This window comes from Phalangium opilio, unplaced genomic scaffold, assembly GCF_054372755.1.
Source record: "Phalangium opilio isolate 3A_F unplaced genomic scaffold, DU_Popi_V2 ptg000013l_1, whole genome shotgun sequence".
NCBI lineage: Eukaryota > Metazoa > Arthropoda > Arachnida > Opiliones > Phalangiidae > Phalangium > Phalangium opilio.
In genome coordinates this window covers 14,695,797-14,719,648 of record NW_028324148.1, presented here as the reverse complement: position 1 = coordinate 14,719,648, position 23,852 = coordinate 14,695,797, and the positions used below count along the sequence as shown (strand labels likewise).

At 34.4% G+C, this 23,852-nt stretch overlaps 1 protein-coding gene across 3 annotated transcripts; it reads left to right on the top strand.

Moving 5' to 3' along the window:
* Positions 1 to 9,010: 9,010 nt before the first annotated feature.
* On the top strand, positions 9,011 to 23,625 carry Mondo (MLX interacting protein mondo). 3 transcript variants are annotated; one of them, XM_089864809.1, is made up of 15 exons: positions 9,011 to 9,737; positions 12,021 to 12,127; positions 12,203 to 12,399; positions 12,469 to 12,628; positions 13,289 to 13,381; positions 13,464 to 14,629; positions 15,371 to 15,671; positions 15,741 to 15,880; positions 16,606 to 16,761; positions 16,836 to 16,955; positions 17,050 to 17,137; positions 18,098 to 18,197; positions 18,278 to 18,401; positions 18,864 to 18,993; positions 20,474 to 23,625. In XM_089864809.1, exons 1-15 carry the CDS (start codon positions 9,283 to 9,285, stop codon positions 20,593 to 20,595), a joined length of 3,459 nt encoding a protein of 1,152 aa, XP_089720935.1. In that variant the 5' UTR covers positions 9,011 to 9,282; the 3' UTR covers positions 20,596 to 23,625. The 3 variants fall into 3 exon arrangements, with proteins under 3 accessions (XP_089720935.1, XP_089720933.1, XP_089720934.1); XM_089864807.1 differs by having other exon boundaries at positions 13,289 to 13,399; XM_089864808.1 differs by having other exon boundaries at positions 9,012 to 9,737; positions 13,289 to 13,399; positions 16,606 to 16,746.
* The last annotated feature ends 227 nt before the right edge of the window (positions 23,626 to 23,852 follow it).

Below are 23,852 nucleotides of genomic sequence, written 5' to 3'. Positions count from 1 at the left end.
AGAAAAGTAACCAACAGTGTTTAAGTTATAATTACTAGGCTAGTTATTGAAAGACAATAAAGCAAATTATAATGATAGTTCGATTAATATGGAATATTAATTTTCTTAAGTACGCATCTAGAGAGATTTCAGTTTCCCGAATCCCGAGTACGTCACACCCTCCTAAATCTTACAAAGGTAAAGGGGAACTTATGACAGCCAAATTAGTGGATACAGCATTCCTTCTGTATTGTAACCACCAATATTAATCTAATTTTTAACGAAACTTCCTTCTCACTCCAAAAAAAGAACTACTCCATGGAAAACAGTATAAGTCTATTTCGTGACGTCATCGTTGGACGCTCGTTTTTCCGTTGTCGTCGACTTCTGTGATTCACTTCTCCCTCAATTCAAAATCAGCTGGAACTGAATTGAACAGGAATGAACTAACGGCATGAGGTGAGAAAATGATGTCACAACTGATTTTCCTACAATTTTTTTATTTAGCCATCTATCAGTTAAAATCAACATTAATATCGTTTAAATTAGTAATTAAAACGTAATAATTAAAGGCCAAATACAGTAAATGCATCGAAAATTATTGATTTGATACTAAAGCCGTTTTGCCTTGGCTGCAAGAAATCTCCCACCATGGAGCAATATTAAATTAGACATAAATGCATTTAATGCTATTTTAAAGAACTTTCATATTAACTCCGAGAAAATTACTCCATTTAATTTCTAGGGTCTATTTTTCGTGACGTCACCAGTAGACCGAGTTTCCTTTGTGGGCGGCTTCACCCCCTGGCTCTTGCCGGCAAGAAGCCAGCTCGAAAATCGTCAGTTTAACGCCAATTTCACAGAGGTAAGGAAGATTTTAATTGCTCGCATTTTTCTCGAGGTTAGATAATCGGAATTAGGTTAATTTATGCATTGAAATAGTATTTAAAGCTTGCTATAGATAAACCTAACTTTAATTATTTTCTTAATTTAAATTGATTAAATACGGAATTCCTAACGTATTATTTAGATTGACGAGGGAAAAGATTTCTTGCTAATTGTAGTGTTAAGTGATGAATTATCTCATAATTAGGCTTAGCGTTTGGGATATTGTTTTACGATTAGGGCGTAATGGCGGCCGGTCCTCCGTCGAAGCTTCTTCATCGGTATTTTTTCACCATTGTTTTTTGATTAGCGCGTTATGGCTTCAGTTCCGGACCGCCATTTTGTACCGAAGTTAGGTGAAGAAGTTAATACAGGGTTTCGGGTTAAGTCAAGCCGATTTTTATAGCTTTTAGGTTACGACTTTTTTATTCATTTTAAATTTAATTTAAATTAAGCGTTTTTAATAACTTCAATTTATAATTAATTTATATTTTTGGTCATGTAGATTTAATTTAAGTTAAATTAAGCGATTTTAGTTACTTCAATTTACGAGTAATTTAGATTTTAGTTATTTTAAATTAAATTTAAATTAAAATTAAAAATTTTTGTTAATTCAATTTAAGACTAACTTGGATTTCAGTTTTTTTTAATTTAATTTAAATTAAGCGATACTAGGTACTTCAATTTAAGATAAATTTGGGTTTTAGTTTCGTTTTAAATTAATATTTTAAATTTTCAACAGGCGTTTTTAAATTCCAAACGAAATATTCCCGAGACTGTCCAGGACTCAAGTCCATGTAGATGACGTGGAATACATGGACACCTTAAACGGTAATACGTTTTTTGTCCTAAGTTACACATCGGACTATCTTTAGGCAGGCTTCCCAGAGTTCTTTATATTCCCTTAAAATTACTACTTCGCCAATTTAATGGTATCATTCTTGAAGTCGGTTACTTTTAACCTATTTTTGATCTATTTTAATTTTGGCGGAAAGCAATAGATAACAATCTCATTCTCTCCCAAGAGAACTATTTAGGTACGATTTGCATATTGCGTATTTAAATTTTAGAGGTCGAATTTTGACCTATTTTTGGCCTAATAGACAAGGTATTAGTATTAAAATTTGTTTTCTCTGGGGAACCTGCTGTAACTATATTACTGTTTTGGTAAATCTGGTAATTCTTCGGAAATGGTAAATTTAAAGATGGTTTACAAACATGCAGTATTCATACCATTTGCACAGGAGGTTGGGCTACCTGGAGGATTTTGTCGTCCAGGTAGCTCGGCCTCCTGGTGTAAATGGTATGAATCCTCCATGTTTGTAAATTGTCTACATCTTGCATTGGTGGCACTTTTGAAGCCTTTGGCATTGCCTATTGTTAGTAGGTAATTCATTTATAAAAGGCATGAAGTAGTTAGTTTTTAGTTTCAGTGCAATGTAATGATAATTTTAGATTTGTTTCAAAATAGACCAAATGTGAGTTTAATTCGTTAGTGTTAGTTTAGAACACGTTATCGAGAAGCGGGCCCTTTCATTCTCGTCTCTGATTGGTTCATAAACTTATGAGTGTCAAGTTAGGGAGTTCTTTTTTAGTTGAAATACAGTATCCAAAAATACGAAAAAATTTTGAAGAAATGTTCTAAGATTTGGTTTGGGAATTTTCGAAAAATAAGCTTGGGAATTTTTGAAGAAATGTTCTTAGATTTGGCTTGGGCATTTTCGAAAAATAGGCTTCATTTCAATTGACGTTAATTTGCGAATTTAGTTAAATTAATGAAACGTTTTTCCAAATCTGGATTTACTATTCCGAAATGAATATAACATTTAAAATTTGCCTAGAGCTACTTAACCTTTATTGCAAATAAGGACTGGTCACTTGATTTTACGTGTAATCGGTTGTTCCCGTTCCCGTTCCCGTTCGCGTATCGCTGTAACATTCGCGTTAACCCGTCGTGTTTCCCTTCGCGTTCGCTGTAACCCTCGCGTAATTCGCGTTTCCCCTTCGCTGTAACATTCGCGAAAAAGAAGGTTAAGTGACCATCCCGACATTTGCATAAGGTTGAACTTCAATTATTTTAGTTATGAAAAATAATCCGATTTGGATAAAATGTTTAATGAGCTTTACTACATCGCAAATATCAAAGAATTTTCAGTGTTTAAATATAATTATAAATGAAATGAACAAATTTTTCCCTTAAGCCTTGTCTTGAATCAGGCATACGATACTACATTTTTCACATTTTACATTTGTTTAAGTTTAGGCTTAATACTTTTCTTAGATTCAAATATCGTTTAAATTTAAATGCCTCGACAATGTCTATAGCTGAAATTAAATGGGGACTCTTGTCTTGAAACATCAATTCAACATTTTTTCGTATTTTATTAGAATTGTGCTCTATTGTGGTTTTATTTTCAAACTTGCGTTGATTGAAGTTTTATAAGAAAGGTTATCAACCAATCAGCTTCGAGCATGTTAGCGTGTGAAGTCCGGTATTAGTTAGCCAGTCACACACTAGTATATTTCATTTCGGATCATGAGTGTTTTTCCCCTTGAGGTGTTTGGAATTTAAATGGTTTTTATGCCCTTTGAGATGTATTGAACTTGAAACTAATTTTCTGCCCTTTTAGGTGTGTTTTTTTTTTTAATTTGAAACTATCTTTTTGCCCTTAAAGGTGTGTTTTTGAATTTGACACGATATTTTTTGCCCTTTAAGGTGTTTTTGAGTTTGGAAGGAAATTTTTGCCTGTTTAGGTGTTAGAATTTGATACGAGATTTTGCCCTTTGAGTTGTTTTGAATTTGATACGAGATTTTGCCCTTTGAGTTGTTTTGAATATGATACGAGATTTTGCCCTTTGAGTTGTTTTGAATTTGATACGAATTTTTGCTGAGTTGCAGTAACTTTTTGTTACCTTATTACTTATGGTTGTTCCAATAATGCATCATATTTGGATATTGAGCACATTTGCCACATTATAAATATTGAATAAAAATGATTTATAAATACTGAAATGAAGCACAAAGATGCTATGCTGCATTTTAAAGGAAGGGTGAAATGGAAATGATATAACTTATATCTTTTATTTTTGTTTCCCATTCACCCTCCTTTTAAGACGAGAAGTTTAAATTTGCCAATACTACATTTTCGAAGTTTTGTAATACATAATTTGTGCTTAACTTTGAATGAAATTTTGAACGCGTAGTTTTCGCCGCTACTCTTTCAATGTTTTTGATTTCAAACCTGATTTACTAAACTAAAGCTCCATAGTAATTTTTGAGCGCATTTTAAGCAGAGCACATTAACTAGAGCAAAATATTGGCAAACTTTAAAATTAAATGAGCAGCAAGAAATGAAATATAAATAGGCATATTGTTTTTATGTACCATCTGGGCTTTCTGGACTTGGGATTAATATTTTACAATTGTTCCAGACAAAGACTGAGACGATTTAACCAAATGGATGATTAATACATGGATGACGTCATTACATCAACGGTGTTCTTCGTAGATCTACAATAATTGGGTATCGACATGTACGTGGTCGCAGTGAGTTGTAGTTTCATTTAATTTTAATTAAGAGTTAAGCCATGAGATTAGGTTTAAGGTACAAGAGTCTCTCCAATATTAAACCGCCATCTAAATGCGACTTAAATTGAATATTTTTATATTTATTGATAAATAGATTTAAAGCGAATTCAATTGGTTTTGAAAATTGATGAATTTTATTTGAAAGGATACTTAAATGAACCAAAAGATTTTCGGTGAATACATTTAAGTATGCCTTTACAGTGTATTTTATTCTTTGAACATTACGGCACTTGGGATTGTCTATTTTTGCTTTCAAAAATAGACTTAATGTTTCTAATTTTGCATTTCTGCAAAAAATGTGCAAATTTCCAAAAGCGCAGTTTTTCTAATTTTCGAATTTGAAATACTGTCTTTGTTAATTTCGCTGCAATATGATTTTAACTATATAAGAATTTGCCGAATGTTTTTATGCTATTATGCGCATAAAGTGAAATTATGTGCATATTTGAAAAATTGTTATTTTATATTTAAATTGCATAAATTCGCATAAAAAATAGTAACTTTCTATGGGAATTTATGTAAATTCTGCAAAAATTTAATTGGTGAAATACGATTCTTTTTCAAAGTGCCTATGATTGGCTGATGCTATTTTTGATTATAACCAATGAGAGACTCTTGATTATAGGTTAGAAATTATTTTTGAAAAATTACCGAAATGATTTGCGAAAATTTGAAAATGAATTTTTGAAATATTGTTGAATTGAAATGAAGGGCTAATGTCCCTCTATTTAAATGGTTAAGAGTATTTTGTAAATCAGGTTCAGTTCAGTTGTAGCTGCTTCGTTCCGCGGTCTTCAATGAGAGCTCAAACGCGGTATTAGTTTTTCAGGGTTTAGTTGAATCTAGGGAAGTTCAGCTAGGAGCTCTGGGAGACCGCGGTGTTTAGGACTTAAACTATAGGGTTGTTTAGTATTTTAATTTAATTATATTGTTGTATTTTCAAAATAAAGTTGTGATATTTTGTGTTATTATTTTTGGTGTTGGTGGAGATTCGGTCGCGGTATTTTCAGGCGGTACGACGACGGAAAATCGGATATCGCTGATAGTGTTAGCGTTTATTAAAAATCCCTAAAGTTTCAAACTAACCAACATTTTAACCAATCAAATTTTATCTAACATTTTATTGACCACCCTTTTGAATTGAATGAAGAGTTTAGTTTAAATCTAACATAATTTACTGACTAATCTTTTGAATTAACAATTTAGGATCTAACATTTATTTATCAATCTAACTTCCAAAAATTTAGGATCTAAAACCATTATTTTATCAACTGCCCCATGAATTAACAATTTATAATGTAACGACCTAATTTTTATTAGACAATTCCTCAATTTAACCCTAATTAACGACAACTTACCAACGATGTGCTTAGGGACATCAGTCATCGAGAATCGACGGTTATATCGCGATAATTAAAAGACGATAATAGGAATAGGCGCGTATCGTCTCGCGCAAGTTTAAGGAAATCGCGACTTCTTCAAGATTCTTCTATTTCTTCAAGAACTTCAAAAACACGTCAATAATGACGTTAGGAGTATAGCTTTTAGCCAGGACTTACAATGGTGTCGAGGCGTTCACATCTGGCTTCTGGGAAGTTATTTTTAAGAACCATGACCACCAGACGTGAACAAATCGCCCATTAGATATTTTTTAAAGTGTATAATCATGTATTAACTTTTCAACTCCCTCAGCAGCTGCAGATCATATTTACCTACTATATGTTTGTGTTGTGTCCTATCAATAACGCATTGTACCAATTAGATATTTAGATATTTAGTTAATTAGTATTGGACAAGGTTCAGTTTGACCACTTGAATGTCCATCTAGGAAAACGAGCGAGCGCTTTGCCGTACGCTCTTTTAAGTTTTCCTTTTCTTGTATTTAATTACATTAATTAACTTACTTTAACTTAATTAGTTCAGTATATTTTTTAAAATTAGAAAGCGTCATTTGAGATGGTCCAATTTGACCTCTGAATAGTGACCTAGAATAAACCAGAGCAGTTTGACGTTTAAACACGTCCTCTGAGTTTATGAGCTAGATCTATGCAATATTTGAAAGCAAGTCCAGAGTGTCTCGACTCTATGAGAGTCCATTTATCTCTGCGTTGAGCTATTATGCCCGCACCTGAGACTAAATTGTAGTCGCGTTGTACAATGTTGTTATTGGAGGGACCCCCTTTCCGTGTGGCTTCACTCTAACGTAGGTCGTCCACCGGTTATGGGGTTTATGTTGATGCTATCTATGATACTAACATGGGCAATGGTGTCGCCTGCACAACCTCCGGGTTGCGGCACCGAGTAGGGCCCACATACAATTGTTAAGGCGCCCCAATCCCTTCCTAAATTAACCACTTTACTTCCAATTGTGGCACACAAATGTCGTGCCTATTTATATGTAAACGTAATGTTTTAATTATATTGAAACTTTGCGGTTACTTCATTTGTTGAACTGTTTATGTGTTTAGATTTAAGTTGTAAATCGCGATTTTTCATCATCATGACTTGACTTGACGCGTATCGCGTGGCTGTAAATATCGCGTTGCTGTAAATACTTGTAAGGTTGACTTGACTGATTAACTTGACTATAATTAACTTTAATATTATAAATATAATTAATATCATTATAAAATATTACTGATTTATTTTTTTTTTATTTTTTTATTTTTTTTTTTTTGAAATGATGTAAAAATATTTATAAAAAATATTTTATTTTGGTGTTTTTATTTATTTTATTTGTGCTAACCCGCTTTTTACAGGTGACTCTCGAAGCCGGAGTGGTCATACCTTCCCGTGGTGAGAGTTGTAAGCGTTGTTGAGCATATTTTTAAATTACAGTGAAATAAAGTTAGTCAACAATACGTCATATCCTACCCTTTCCTAAGTTTCGAAATAGTAAAAATTGGCCTTACGAATCTTCTATTGTCTACAAAAATTTTTTTAAAGTCACTGTAATTAAAAATGTGGTCTACAACGTGACCAAATGACCCACGCAAAATCTTATACCATCATCGGATCTTATGGTTTAACCAGGGATCTGTTACCATGGTAACATGGTTAAATCGTTTATAATTTAACCTGAGAACTCCACGTCGAAAAGAATAAACTTTTGAACGAAACCCAAACTTCATGGTGAACAGGCTAGGAAATAAGACAGGTTTACAGGTCAAAAACCAGTTTATTAATAGCTTGGACCACTTTTTTATTCAAAACGTGAGGGTCACTGGTCCCAATGACTAGTTTATTAATTGCAAATCTATAGGAGAACAAGGGTGGGGACCAGTCTGGAGACCAGTTTATTATTTCGGAAACTAGGGGGTCACTGGCATTGAGTCCCAAGGACTAGTTTAAAAATTATGCTTATTTCCCAGCCTGATGGTGAAGTTGATGAAAAAGGTTTCAAGGTTTGTATTATAGCCGTATATGAATCAGGTTGGAACTCTATTCGAAAATGGCGCGAAGTGGGCACGTCATCCATCGGTCTTTAGGTTCAACCAATCAGGAAAATCTAGCTAGTGTATGGTGTAGAAATCTACTTATTTCTAGCCCGTATTTTCAAGGCGACAATATCTGTATTTGCAATTCTCGTAGTTTCCATACATAAATACTTGTAGATAAGAATTTTTTTACAAAAAAGCCTTGTGGGTTAAAGAAGAAATGCAACTTAGAATATTTTTATGATTATGCATCATTTGTAAACAATTAATACTTTGTCACAAATAAACTTCGTCAAGTCTTAATAAGTGTTTTCATTATTTTTATTGGGAGATATTGAATTAGTTAATCTTAAAGCTACCTGCCTCCATAAGCTAATAAGATATGTTCCATAAGTTCGTCACTGGTTACTGAAAGCTTATCACGAAGTGACATAGGTGAAACGTCATAGTTTCTCGTGAAGCGACACCTGGTGAGGCGCTGTCAAAGGCCTAGTACAGACTAAATAGGAGGATGGAAGTCCTGCAAAATTAATCACCGAGTGTATCATACTTATGGACCATATCTTATAAACTTATGCTTTTATTTATACATAGTTTTCAGACTAGGATGATTGATACCATTTACACCAGGAGACCACGCTTCTTGGCGGACGAAGTGCAGGACCAAGTAGCCTCGCCTTCTGTTGTAATAGGTATCAATACTCCTAGTGGTCTGAAAAACTTAGTATTTCCAATCAGGGCCGGAAATAAGAAAAATTTGTTATAGGACATGTGTCTAGTGACCCCCTGTTTGACTGGAAAATTTATAGGACATTGTCCACTGGAGTGTGCAAAAATGGTGTCGCTTCTCCATAGTCAAGGTATCAAAACTTCGGAAAATTTATAGGTCAAAATATCCAGTGACCCACTTAAATTTTAAAAAAAATTATGGGACATTTTAAAATTTTATTGGACAATGTCCAGTGTCCTGTGCTTATTTCCGGCCCTGTTTCCAATCCATGGACTGCGTGATCGAGTGGGCTTTAGAAATGTTTCAATTTTTCATTCCGATTGCATTTCTACTTGAAAAATGAACCCGTTATCTCTCAGTATCCTTCGAAGTGCCATCTGGTCCCGACAAAAAAATCGTTAAAAAACATAAAAACAAGTGTTATTTTTTTCAAGGCTGTCTTCCGTTCCGTAAAGCAGTATGGCCATTTGAATATTGTTTGTTGATGTTATTTTTAGTCGCGCGTTGAGACAGTTTCCGAGGGCCATCGTTATAACAGTGTGCATTGCGTTATTGCAAGGGGGACATCATAGTCCACTGTGTAATGTTTTTATTCGTCAGTAAAGGAATATCCTCAATTAGAAACAAAGTTTGTTAACCCTAACCTAATTAAAATCAACTTAATGGTTTCCATGCTGGAATTTGGAGGGGCGAAAATGCCACTAGATCGAAATACGAATACGAGGATTCATTTTAACTTAGGCCTTGGCGACGGAGGAATGCTCGATAGCCTAGATTTAGATTTGGATGAAAAGTCCAATAGGGAAACTATTCATAGTGGACATTTTATGGTATCGGAAATTGACGATTCAAAGGTGCAAGAAGAGGAAGATGAAGCTTCTTTACTCGCTCCTAATGTTGATGATACGGATCAAGTTGTTTTAACACCAAAACCAGAGGAAATTATTAACTTACAAACTCATCTTCCCGATGTTTCCATGGGTGCCGCTGCTGGGTTACCCACCAGTGGTGATTCAAATATGCAGTTGGCCACTTTTAATCCTGCGGGAATTGTACAAAGCATTTCTATTGATGACTCATTGACGAATTTATTAAAGTGCATGTCATTGGTTTACAGGTAAGAGCTCTGTCTTTTAGTTTGAAGGCCATGTTGTGATTTGTTTCTCCGCTAGTTATGTCCCGTTTTTGTTAATTTTGGAATTAAAATCTGCCTTTTTCTTTATGTAGCTTTAAGGCATGTGTTTAATAATTTAATTAAAGTTAATTAAATTGCATTTGGTCGGGTTTAATTGGTAATATTTGGTTATTGGTTGCAACCCCTTCTTAGGTTCGTTGATTGAGGGTTATCGTTCATTTTACGTTTTAATAGATTAAGATTTGTAAATATGTCTTCAAGGGTTTTTGTTTGACTATCTTTATTAACTTAATTACGTTTGTATTTAATTGCCGATATTTGTTTGTTTAGTGGGGGTCATTGTTAAAGCAAGTCTCAGCTATGGTTTTTAGTTTAAGCAAATGCCACTAGATGTCCCTATAGTCAAGGGGTGGAGCTCTAGTTTTAGCTCCGCCCTTGTGGGTGCGTTCTGATTGGTTCCTGCCTTTGGAAAAGTTGAATTGGTGTGCTAGGGTTGATGCAGGATCGGAAATTTGCTTTAAAGGAAGTCTCTGCTATGGTTTTTAGTTTAAGCAAATGCCACTAGATGTCCCTATAGTCAAGGGGTGGAGCGCTAGTTTTAGCTCCGCCCTCAAGGACGCGGTCTGATTGGTTCCTGCCTTTGGAAAAGTTGAATTGGTGTGCTAGGGTTGATGCAGGATCGGAAATTTGCTTTAAAGGAAGTCTCTGCTATGGTTTTTAGTTTAAGCGAATGCCACTAGATGTCCCTATAGTCAAGGGGTGGAGCGCTAGTTTTAGCTCCGCCCTCAAGGACGCGGTCTGATTGGTTCCTGCCTTTGGAAAAGTTGAATTGGTGTGCTAGGGTTGATGCAGGACCGGAAATTTGCTTTAAAGGAAGTCTCAGCTATGGTTTTAGTTTAAGCAAATGCCACTAGATGTCCCTATAGTCAAGGGGTGGAGCTCTAGTTTTAGCTCCGCCCTCGAGGACGCGGTCCGATTGGTTCCTGCCTTTGGAAAAGTTAAATTGGTGTGTAGTTTACATACTAGGGTGCTGCAGTATCAGATATTTGCTTTAAAGAAAGCCTTGGAGATAATATTTGCTCAAAAATGTTGTCAAACTTAGAAAATTAGTATTTTTTTTTCTTATTCAAGAGCCCTAAAAAGTTGAATACTCCAATTTGATATCATATCATATCATATCATTCATATCAATACCAAAATTCCAAAAAATTGCAGAGAAAATTTTTGTTGACTCATGAAATCCTCATAAGTGGCTTTCCCTATGTGTTTTTGCTATAGAGCTATCTCAGTTGTGACGTCAATGCCTACGTAAAACGTCACAGGCTTAGCTTTACCAGTGAGCGACCATGGGTACCGGCATGGTAATTAAGGCTTCTGAGATAGCTTTAACTTTAAAAATTGCCCGATTTCCAGTTCGAATTTTTTAGATTAAATTAAATGGAATTATTTATATTTAAGAGTAGATAATTTAAATGTGTTTATTAGATAAGTATGACACTAGTAAGAACATTAACCAGTTATAGTCAACTCTAATCTTTATATCTAATGGCTCTGCCTCAATGGGGTTAATTGCTTCTACCATAAGTTTATAAGATATGTTCCATAAGTATTAAGCTACTTAATGCTAGAGACTTGCTGAGAGAACTACAAGCGAAAAATAACTACACTTGGTTTTCCAGTCCATCTTCCTATTTAGCCTGCACTACTAAGCCTTTGACAGCGGTTCACCAGGCGTCGCTTTACGAGAATCTATAACCTACGTCACTTCATAAACTTATGGGGAACGTATCTTATGAACTTATGATAAAACTCATCAAAACATTTGCTAAATTTTTAATTCGTTTTCAAATTTTAAAATTAGGCTCAAATAAAATTAATAAAAATCATAAAAACAATTGCGTAATTTATTTCATTTTCAATGTTGTTGACATTGAGCTTTAAAGATTCGAAATTTCAATCCTTGTGACAATTTTTACTATTTTCCTGCAAATTTTTGAACTTTTAGTTTTGCGCTCTTTAGAGCTGTAAAACTATTGTTCCGACCCCTTCCGGCTGGGCAAACCTTTTCCCCATCCTTCCGCATTTTTTGTTGTGACTCTTTTGCCCTAGCAAAAGTGTAATATGCCCGGGGCCATCTTGTTACTTTTCTTATTTACATATATGTCACTTGTCAGTATCAAAATTGTCTATTGTTAGCTTCTCGTGTATTATACTAAAACTATAATGCGACCTGTACCTGACACGCGCATAACATTCTTTCTAAAGTGGCAAGTTAACTTCGCCAAGATGGAAAACGTTCAAAGGCGTAAAAATGAGATTGAAGGAGAAAATCCGACTAAACAATATAATTTGGAGAGCGTGGCATCTTCAATGTATGTCAATATAACGTTTTTAGCGTAAAACATTTATGGCAATTGGCAATAACGTTATATTCCGTCGCGTAATAGTTGTTGCCAAACGCAAACCATTTGTCTGCCAATTCGCCTCGCCTCTGGAGGGTGAAACGCGTAATAAACCGGAAGCGGTTGTTTTAGAAGGCAAATACTTGAAAAGGGGTATCAAAACAGTCGTAGCAGAGTACAAAAAATGTCGCATGTTCTACAGGGATCGCATGCGATGTTTAAAATACATGGAAAACAATTCCGTAAGCCTTGTAGACTAGATTGATGTTTAGTTGAACATGCTTATGATAAAACCTGTTTAAACATATCAGACAACGGCCATGGATTTGGATTTCCGATTTCCTTCATGGTCAAACAGTAGCTTGGCCAGTGGTTTAGACGATGACATAACAAACATGGACTTTACCGATACGCTATTCGCGAGTTTGATTCCTTCTGAACCGTTTGATTTCCCAAATCCCAGAGAAATTGGTAAAAATATGACTGGGGGTCAATGGACACTTGTAAAATTACGACTACCCAAGAAATACTTAAAATTGTGTAGAAATTTACGCGTTAACCACTACACAAAGCATACCTTACCAGAAGGGGATAATAGAAGAAGCGTGACACTCTGTATCCTCTTAATGCTTCAGCTATGTAACATGATTCTTCCCGGGCTCATGGCACCATTTTGGTTTGTTCTCCCGCTCATCAAACTAAGTTCAGATAGGTAACTTCGCACCGTGCTAGGGTGAATTCTATAATTACTGTTTGGTATTTACTAAATCCTCAGCAGTCAACCCACAAATCTTGATTGTCTTAACGAAGGACAAAAATCTGCACAAGCGCATGCGCCTTGGCAAATAGTTAAGCGCTAATAAAATAATGATGAGGGAACGATTTATCGCGTATGTGATTCGGTTTAGTAACCTTGTGCCCTCCAAATGTTTTAGTTCTGATGTTGCCATTAAGAATCATGTTACAATTACCCCTCCCGCTTTGTGGTTGTACACTTCTCTCAAAGAGAAGTCTTATATACTTCAGAACTCTGTTACTGCGCGTACATTGGGTCAGTTTGATTAGCAAGTGTCTGACCCCTAGATTATTCTATTTCCTGATTACCTGACACTAAGCCAATATTGCATTTAGCTCGAGCGGGTATCGCTGACTTGATCCAACCCGGACTTGTCCAGCTGCAACCCTCTTTAGATGATTTTATGGATACTCTTGAACCATTACACGGTAAATGGTTTTGGCCTGGTAATATTATAAAAACCATCCCCAAGTACCTTACAAATAATCATGCCTAACAATTACCGTTTAGATTTCTTCCAATCACGTCCTTTAGCTACTTTACCCGAAGAAGGTCCGATGTCGGATTCGCTTAAACAAATGCCGCCTGTTAATTCATCCATGGACAACAATAATTTGTTGTCCAATATGAATTTCTCTTCGGTAATTAATGCTCAGATGGCAGCAGCACCCCCTCCACCATCGTACCCTTCCCAGCTTGCATCAAATCGAACTCAAAACAACGGTAATCAGCTGTCAAAGGCCAAAGAGCGTATTTTGAAACCAGCAACTCTGCAACAGCAACAACCAGTGTTTTCTAACGACAGCTTTAACAATTCTAACGTCGGTCTAGTGTCCCCACTCATGGGGAACCAATCAATGGATACCCCATCTTCATTTACACCTGAAACTGTGCTACAATCACCGACCGCTAGTGGTGGTAGCCACTTGTCCCAATTACCCGTTGTTGACGCTGCTGTTAGTGCATCTGGGATTAAACTTATGCCAAGGTCTCTAAGTCCTGGACCACAAACGGCAACTGCTAGCGTATTTTTCCCTAAACATAAAGGAAAAACGGTTGGTTATCCTGGATCTCCGGTTAGACGTAGCGTACCAACGACACAGCCCAATATGAGATCTCTAATACAGCCAAAAATGATTAATAAATCGCAATCCCTCGTTAACTCAAATTCAATTCTTAAACCACCCAAGCCGTCATCGCAAATTTTGACTGACTCTCTTAAATCACGTAGTTTTGCGTCATCTTCTAGCTACACGACTGATCAATTAGTTAAGAACTCAAACTCATCATTAATTAACATTAATCGGCAAAATACGTCACCCGTTCATTCGTCGCAATTGCTGGGATCGCTGAATTCGATTGCAATTGCGCCTCCATCGAATGCTCACACGTTTCAGGTCTTATCCCTGCAGCAACAGCAACAAACTCAGCAGCAGCAGCAGCAACAGCAAGGGCAGATTGCTGAAGAACCTTTCAAATTTAATGCACCTGCCCATATGTTAACGAAAACCAGGCGCAATACTGTAAGGATGGATACACCTGGGTATCGAAGGCATTCTTATACTGGACATTTGACGCCCGGGTTCTCGGCGGAGAATTTGCAAATGAAGTCACCTGTTGCGTCCAATCAGAATGCGAGTCAGAAAGAGGTGCAATTTGCTGTACCTAAGGGACAGGTTAGTTCTTCAAACCTTTTTCCCCCAGAAACAAATTTGTGTTCATAAAATTGGGCCTTCATGACCTTGAAAACGATCTTCAAGGTCATGATGGCACTTACCTTTTATTGTTGTCCCCCATTGCAAAGAAACTTTGTACACATTAAAATAGGACATTGATGACCTTCTAAACTATCTTCAAGGTCATGATGGCACTTACCTTTTTATTGTTGTCCCTCTTTGCAAAGAAACTTTGTACACATTAAAATAGGACCTTCATGACTTTAAAAACTATCTTGAAGGTCATGATGGCACTTACCTTTCATTCTAGGTCCCCCATTTGCAAAGAAACTTTGTAAAATTAAAATAATGCCTTCATGACCTTGAAAGCGATCTTGAAGGTCATGATGGCACTTACCATTTATTGTTGTCCCCCATTGCAAAGAAACTTTGTAAACATTAAAATAGGGCCTTCATGACTTTAAAAACTATCTTGAAGGTCATGATGGCACTTACCACTCATTGTTGTCCCCCATTTGCAAAGAAACTTTGTAAAATTAAAATAATGCCTTCATGACCTTCTAAACTATCTTCAAGGTCATGATGGCACTTACCTTTCATTGTTGTCCCCCATTGCGAAGAAACTTTGTAAACATTAAAATAGGGCCTTCATGACCTTAAAAACTATCTTTAAGGTCATGATGGCACTTGCCACTCATTGTAGGGCCCCATTGCAAAGCAACTTTGTAATTACTATTGCAGGTTGTGAAGCAACGCGCTCGTTCAAGGAGCGTCTCGTCTCCGCAACACACTAGCGGATCCTTGAAAGCCATTAGTGCCAAACCCCCACAAGCCATATCCCTGACAAATATCAATCTTAACAATCAACCGACGGTACAACCAATATTATCAGCGGCTCCGCAGAACATTCAGCCCATGCCTACCTCACAAATGCCGCAGCTTCTACCAATGGGAATGAGTATGTCCCCTATATCCCCCATTACTACAACCACAAATAACAGGTTAAGGACTAATACGGTCTTGGCTCAACTTCTTTCAACTGGTAAGTAGCCGTGGTGATGTTTGTAGTAAGAGGGGTTGCTTCAGAAGCGATTGTTCATTGTTACGGTAGCTTATTCAACAACACCTGATGGTACAAGTTCATCTAGTTCAACGTCAAATACAAATCCGACGGTTACAATAATTGGGACAGTTCCACCAACCTCTAGTGGACCTCAAACTCTTGTACTTTCACCCGTTACTTTAACTACTGTAAGTTTGACTTACTGAATTTGGAATTAGTTCAAAAACCAGGAATTATAATAGAACTTCTAATTAGTTCGATAAAAATTCCTCTGAGTTTTGGTGGATTACTTTCAAATTGGGCGGGTTTATTTGTTCTTGGGCGAGTTAGTTTGTTTTTGGGCGAGTTAGTTTGTTTTTGGGCGGGTTAATTTTTTCTTGGGCGGGTTAATTTTTTCTTGGGCGGGTTAATTTGGTCTTGGGCGGTTTAATTTGTTATTGGACGGGTTAATTTGGTCTTGGGCGGGTTAATTTGTTATTGGACGGGTTAATTTGTTATTGGACGGGTTAATTTGTTATTGGACGGGTTAATTTGTTATTGGACGGGTTAATTTGTTATTGGACGGGTTAATTTGTTATTGGACGGGTTAATTTGTTATTGGACGGGTTAATTTGTTATTGGACGGGTTAATTTGTTATTGGACGGGTTTATCTGTTATTGGGCGGGTTTATCTGTTCTTGGGCGGGTTTATCTGTTCTTGGGGGGGGGGTTATCTGTTCTTGGGCGGGTTTGTTTGTTCTTGGGCGGGTTTATTTGTTCTTGGGCGGGTTTATTTGTTCTTGGGCGGGTTTATCTGTTCTTGGGCGGGTTTATCTGTTCTTGGGCGGGTTTATCTGTTCTTGGGCGGGTTTATTTGAAATTCGTGGAATTTGAGAAACAGGAAAACTGAATTGTGTTACAATTTTTTATTTAGATGCCTGGTGTCTCGGAGATTCAAAACACGTTATTAGTTGGTTCTTCATTGACCTCCCAAAAACTTTTGCCCGTCTCGGCTACGAGTGGCGTTACTCTGGGAGGTGCTCAAAAACCAGGCAGTTCAGAGTCCTCTTCTCAGGTAGTGTTTTTTAGTGTAAGACCATACATAGCGTGTCCCAATTGTTGAAACATTTTCCTTAAGTTTAAAAACCCCATGGAATTTTCCAGGCTAGCTCGCATACTCCCAAAATTTTCCGGCCCAAATCTTCTGAGGAAAAAATACAGTACAAAGAACATAAAAGGGTTTGCCATATTAATGCCGAGCAAAAACGGAGGTGCAATATTAAGGTATTTATTGCCGATTGTTGTCTGGTGTTAATTGAGCTTGTAGCGATTCTTAATTTTAATTTTAATTTTGATGTTTTGTTTGGGGTTAATTCAGCATGGGTTTGAAGCTCTACACGTCTTGGTACCTTCTCTTTGCCATAATCCAAGCTCAAAAGTCAGTAAAGCCGCTATGCTACAGAAATGTACGTAAATATCAGATTTTTTTAGTGTTTGTGCTGTAATTTTAGAAGTTAGTTGAAATTATCGGCAAGTTTTTTGTTTAAGTCTATTTTGGTTAACGTAAAGTAATTATTTTGCTACATTGTAAGATATTAGAGTTGCTACAGGTCAGGGAAGACTTGGATAAGTCGGGGAATTTAAAAATAGGCCAAAAGAACTCGGTTTCTAAAAATAGGCCAAACAATTCTGATTTTTTAAAAAAATAGGACAAAAAATTCTGATTTTATTTTTTTAAAAAAATAGGACAAAAAATTCTGATTTATTTTTTAAATAGGCCAATAAATTCGGATTTTATTAAAAAATAGGCCAATAAATTCGGATTTTATTAAAAAATAGGCCAGAAAATCCGGATTTTATTAAAAAATAGGCCAAAAATCCGGATTTTTTTTGAAAAAAAATAGGCCAGAAAATCCGGATTTTTTCAAAAAATAGGCCAGAAAATCCGGATTTTTTTTAAAAAATAGGCCAGAAAATCCGGATTTTTTTAAAAAAATAGGCCAGAAAATCCGGATTTTTTTCAAAAAATAGGCCAGAAAATCCGGATTTTTTTCAAAAAATAGGCCAGAAAATTCGGAATTTTTAAAAATAGGTCACAAAATTCGGAATTTTTAAAAATAGGTCACAAAATTCGGAATTTTTAAAAATAGGTCACAAAATTCGGAATTTTTAAAAATAGGTCACAAAATTCGGATTTTTTAAAAATAGGTCACAAAATTCGGATTTTTTTTAAAAAATAGACCAAAAAGTTCGGATTTTTTTTAAAAATAGCTAAAAAAAATTCAGACTAGCTATCCCGCTAAGCTTATAAAAAACTAATTGGCTCCGCCCTGAGATTTGCTTTGAAGTCAGCTAGAAAAATCATGTGAAAATTATTTTGAAAATTGTGGAAAAATTGCAAAACCGTTTTTGTAATATATGTTTAGCTGTGGATTACATCAGGTCTTTGAAAGCGGAACGAACACATCAAATATCTGAAGCGGAAAAATTAAAGAAAGAAATAGATGAATTAAATCAAACTATCAAGTAAATTAATTACTGTTATATTAATATTTAAATTTAATATGAATTAATTTCTTAATAAGTTAATAACAATGAATGTTTAGTACGTACCAAAACCAGCTACCAGCTTCGGGAGCGCCAGTGCCTTTTCAGCGAACCAATCATATGAGGGAAAGATTTGATGAATACGTTAAATCAAACACATTGCAAAATTGGAAATTCTGGATTGTATCCTTTCAAAATTATTCCTTTTTTTAGAGTTTAAGTACTTAATTACTTTTAAATATTTGTTGTTTAACTTAATTACTTTTAAATAATGTTGCTTAACTTAATTGCTTTTAAATACTTGTTGCTTAACTTAATTACTTTTAAATACTTGTTGCTTAACTTAATTACTTTTAAATACTTGTTGCTTAACTTAATTACTTTTAAATATTTGTTGTTTAACTTAATTACTTTTAAATATTTGTTGTTTAACTTAATTACTTTTAAATACTTGTTGCTTAACTTAATTACCTTAAAATGGCAATTATTCCTTAACTTAATTACCTTAAAATTGCAATTATTCCTTAACTTAATTACCTTAAAATGGCAATTATTCCTTAACTTAATTACCTTAAAATGGCAATTATTCCTTAACTTAATTACCTTAAAATGGCAATTATTCCTTAACTTAATTACCGCATTCAGTTCAGCTTATTGATGGACCCATTACTAGAATCTTACACGAATACGGTTTCGACAGCCAACATGGATGACCTTTGCAAAACTACAATCACTTGGTTGGAACAACATTGCAGTTTGGCGCTACTTAGGCCTAGTAAGTGACTCTCATTGTATTTCTTTCTGTAGTACCTCAAAAATTGGTTTGGGGGAATTTTGGAAGTAGGCCAAAAATTGGTTTGGGGGAATTTTGGAAGTAGGGCAAAAATTGGTTTGGGGGAATTTTGGAAGTAGGCCAAAAATTGTTTTGGGGGAATTTTAGAAGTAGGCCAAAGATAGATTTTGGGGGAATTTTGGAAGAATTTTGGAAGTAGGCCAAAGATAGATTTTGGGGGAATTTTGGAAGTAGGCCAAAGATAGATTTTGGGGGAATTTTGGAAGAATTTTGGAAGTAGGCCAAAGATAGATTTTGGGGGAATTTTAGAAGTAGGCCAAAGATAGATTTTGGGGGAATTTTAGAAGTAGGCCAAAGATAGATTTTGGGGGAATTTTAGAAGTAGGCCAAAGATAGATTTTGGGGGAATTTTAGAAGTAGGCCAAAGATAGATTTTGGGGGAATTTTAGTAAGTAGGGCCAAATATAGATTTTGGGGGAATTTATAGTAAGTAGGGCCAAATATAGATTTTGGGGGAATTTTAGTAAGTAGGGCCAAATATAGATTTTGGGGGAATTTATAGTAAGTAGGGCCAAATATAGATTTTGGGGGAATTTTAGAAGTAGGTCAAAGACAAATTTTGGGGGAATTTTAGAAGTAGGCCAAAGATAAATTTTGGGGGAATTTTAGAAGTAGGCCAAAGATAAATTTTGGGGGAATTTTAGAAGTAGGCCAAAAATTGGTTTGGGGAATTTTAGAAGTAGGCCAAAAATTGGTTTGGGGAATTTTAGAAGTAGGCCAAAAATTGGTTTGGGGAGTTTTAGAAGTAGGCCAAAAACGGTCGGGGGGGGGGGGAATTTTAAAAGTAGGCCAAAAATTGGTTTGGGGAGTTTTAGAAGTAGGCCAAAAATTGGCTTGGGGAGTTTTAGAAGTAGGTCAAAAATTGGTTGGGGGAATTTTAGAAGTAGGCCAAAGATAGATTTTGGGGGAATTTTAGTAAGTAGGGCCAAATATAGATTTTCGGGGAATTTTAGAAGTAGGTCAAAGACAAATTTTGGGGGAATTTTAGAAGTAGGCCAAAAATTGGTTTGGGGAGTTTTAGAAGTAGGCCAAAAACGGTCGGGGGGGGGGGGATTTTAAAAGTAGGCCAAAAATTGGTTTGGGGACTTTTAGAAGTAGGCCAAAAATTGGTTTGGGGAGTTTTAGAAGTAGGCCAAAAATTGGCTTGGGGAGTTTTAGAAGTAGGTCAAAAATTGGTTGGGGGAATTTTAGAAGTAGGCCAAAGATAGATTTTGGGGGAATTTTAGAAGTAGGGCAAAAATAGGTTTGGGGGAGTTTTAAAAGTAGGCCAAAAGTAGGTTTGGCGAAATTTTAAAAGTAGGCCAAAAATAGGTTTGGCGAAATTTTAAAAGTAGGCCAAAAATAGGTTTGGGGGAATTTTGAGAACAGAAAAAATTAAATTGAATTCCAATTTTGTTAACAGTGGTTTTGAACTCGTTAACGCACCTTTGTACAACCACCAACATATTATCGGACCCTTCACGTTTGCCTGAAGAAGCAACGAGAGCTATCGCTAAGAAAGAGAAGAAGAACTCGCAAAAGTGAATGAAAAAGCTAAGTTCGAAACAATTTTTACAGGCCTTTTAAGCCACTCTTACAACAATCCTCCCTTTCTGTAAATTTTTTAAGTCTATAACCAATTAACTTGGTAGAAAATAGGGATAAAAATTTCTAGTAGATGGCGCTGGTGACTCTTTAATTAATGCTGTTTAAGGGCTTTTCTATCATAAGTAACGCAGTATCGGAAAGTAACAATAAAATTCATTAGATTATTTAGTTCAAATGATGAATTTTTACTCTTTTTGGGTTCAAAGGTTAACCCTGTATGCTTTTTTTCTTATTGTGTTACTTATGGTTGCGTTATATGCCTCAATTAGTATCGTAATTAACTCGAAATTAGCTTATAATATATTTTTTCTTTGTTGCAACATAGTTTGCAGTGAATGCAATATCAGGGAGTTAATGTTAAAGTGATATTTGTTTTTAATATTGGTTTAATATTTGTTGACCTTTGCTCTTAGCGAAATTCGTAAGAAGTTGATTAACAAATTTTAATTTTAATTAGAAACAAATTTGCGCCTTTTATGGCTACAAAAGTATATTTTTACTTTTGTGCCATTATGGTGTGGCCGCAAAAGTATTGTCCTGACCATTAACGGCTGGCAGGCAGTTTCTCGAAATTTTTAAACCAATATGACAATATGCATTTTGGTTACCTCCCTGATTTGTTTATTAACCTGAAAATAAATTGGTAATTTTGATTGGTAAAATCTAATCTATTCTAAAAGTTGTAGTTCTAAAATACTTAATTCATTATGCAATTTGGAAGGTAGTTTTAGCGGTGGTTTAATAATTATCCTGTAATTATAATTAATTGAACGAAGTTAGTGAGATGTTTGGACTCTTAAGTCCGTCCATAAGTTCAACACTTGAGAGAGAATTCGAAAAAAAAACCAAAATAAAATAAAAGTTTCAACTGCCATTAAAAATAATGCCAATTCATTTTCAAATTTCATTTTAAAGGTCGTACAAATTTTTTGGGTAAAATACGATAACTTAGACGATGGGGGTATTTTTTTTCTATTATGTGACACTTTGAGATTGACTTTGAATTTAAGGTCAATTTTAAACAAAAGTGGATACATTTTCATGGTTAGTTTTAATAAATTCGGAACTAGCTATAAATACGTTAATAGTGAAACGCAAACCAGTGTTACAAGTAAAACGGTATCCACTTTTGTTTAAATATATTTAATAGCTTAGTTGTTCATTAAATGGATTATATTTCACGTTACTTTTCATATATTTTTTTTTGTCGTACAATTTAAGATTCCTTGTTTTTGTAATACGCAACCCTTAAAAGCACGTACGTGTAGGGGTTTATTGTTTAGTTCAAATATTGTTTAGTTTATCGCTGTTATTATGTAAATATTGTAAATCAAATACAATTTAATGAAACCTTGAAAAAAAAAACAAATCATAATTGAATATTATCGTACCAAATATATTGATTGATTGAAAAAACGAGTGTTATTTTGAAAATATTTACGTGTCAAGGTGGTCCCCACGAATTAAAGCAATAGATTTAGGCCTACATTTTGCATTGTAGGTAATATTCAAATTTGCACACGTTATCTTTAATTTGATTAAAAAGTATAGCAACGTATTTTTATTGTAGAATAAGCTATTTTTATATAAACATTGATTTAAATTCAATTTGATTTAAATATTTTAGAAATATAAGAGCACTTGGGATTATAATTATCAGTTCAGTTAAGAAACAGTGTTTTATCTCTAATTTTAATTGCGCCTGTTAAGATTAAGTGTCTATACGCGCTTATCAGAATTAAGTACTAAGATATTTTTAACAACATTGATTTTATTTTATTTCAAAATCAAATTGATTAGGAAGAAATTTGAGTAAGACTAAGTTTGCACGCAATATTTTTGTTCATTTTTCTTAAGAAATTTATCTAGTTGTAATTAGTAGTAAATTAATTAGGACCCGGTTAATTAAATATATTAATTATTTCGATTAAAATATTATATTCTGAATAGTTTTTCAAAAATTTAAATTATTAAAAAAAAATAAAAATTTTAAATTTTTAAAAATTTTTATTTAAAATTATTTTCGTGTGGACTGCCTTGAGTGCCTTGTTAATTCGACATAATTTAGATTATAATTAAATTAATTTAATTATACAAAATTTTATTTTAAAAGATAATAAAGTGATAAATACATAAATAAATAAATAAATAAATAAATAAATAATTAAAAATTCATTAAAAAATATTATTTCTTTGAAATATTATTATTACATAGTCATGGTTTTTAAAATCACAGATTTTTTATAAATATTATGTTGGAGCTGTTGAATTTTAGTGTTTTTTTGACTCGGATATGTATATATATAATTTCTATATAGTTAACCTTTAACCTTTGACATTGATATGAAATTAGTACTTACGATGAATATTCTTGTTTTTTTTTCTGTTTTTCAATTAACATTTTTCTAACATGATCGTAATATTGTAACAATGTTATTTCTAACGCGTCAATTTTTCTACACACAACATAAAACTATACTATAAGTGTAACTGAACCTCAGTTCAGTTCAGTTATCATTGTACCATTTTTCAAAGGATTTTGTTAAAACATTTTTTTCACCGAATCACAAAATAATTAAATTTTTTTTTTCCGATGCAGATTTCGAAAAAAAAAAAACTTAAAAATTTTTTCGTTTTTCTTTCAAATGTTTTAAACTTAAAACATAATTAAAAAAAATGTTTTAAATGCAAATAAACTTAGTAAATACGAAGGAACATTAAAATAAAATGGCTAGATTTCCGTTTGCTGTTTAAGGTGTAATATTGATTGTGAAATTGTCTTACCTCTTGTTAAATACTGTAACGCTAATTTCCTCATTCGGTTATATTTAAGTTTGTTTAATGCCAAGGAATCTAGTCATTAAAACAAGCAGCGTACCTGCAAGTATGACATGAAAAAATATTATATAGTTATAATCAATTTTTAAAATCGGATATATTAAAACAACTTTATATATATAAATATAATTGTCTGATTATTTTTCATACAAACACTAATTTTTTAAATTTATCCGTATGAGTGAAGGCAGATAATCATGATGGCTGCGGTGATACTAAGATGGAGAGAAGACATGAACGGCGAACAGGTATGGCTGTGGGTTTTTTGGGTAAGACTACCTAGCTTATATGGAGAAGTGGATATGTTCTGTGTAGTGACACCATGGTCGAAGAGCTATGATGGGACTTATGCTGCA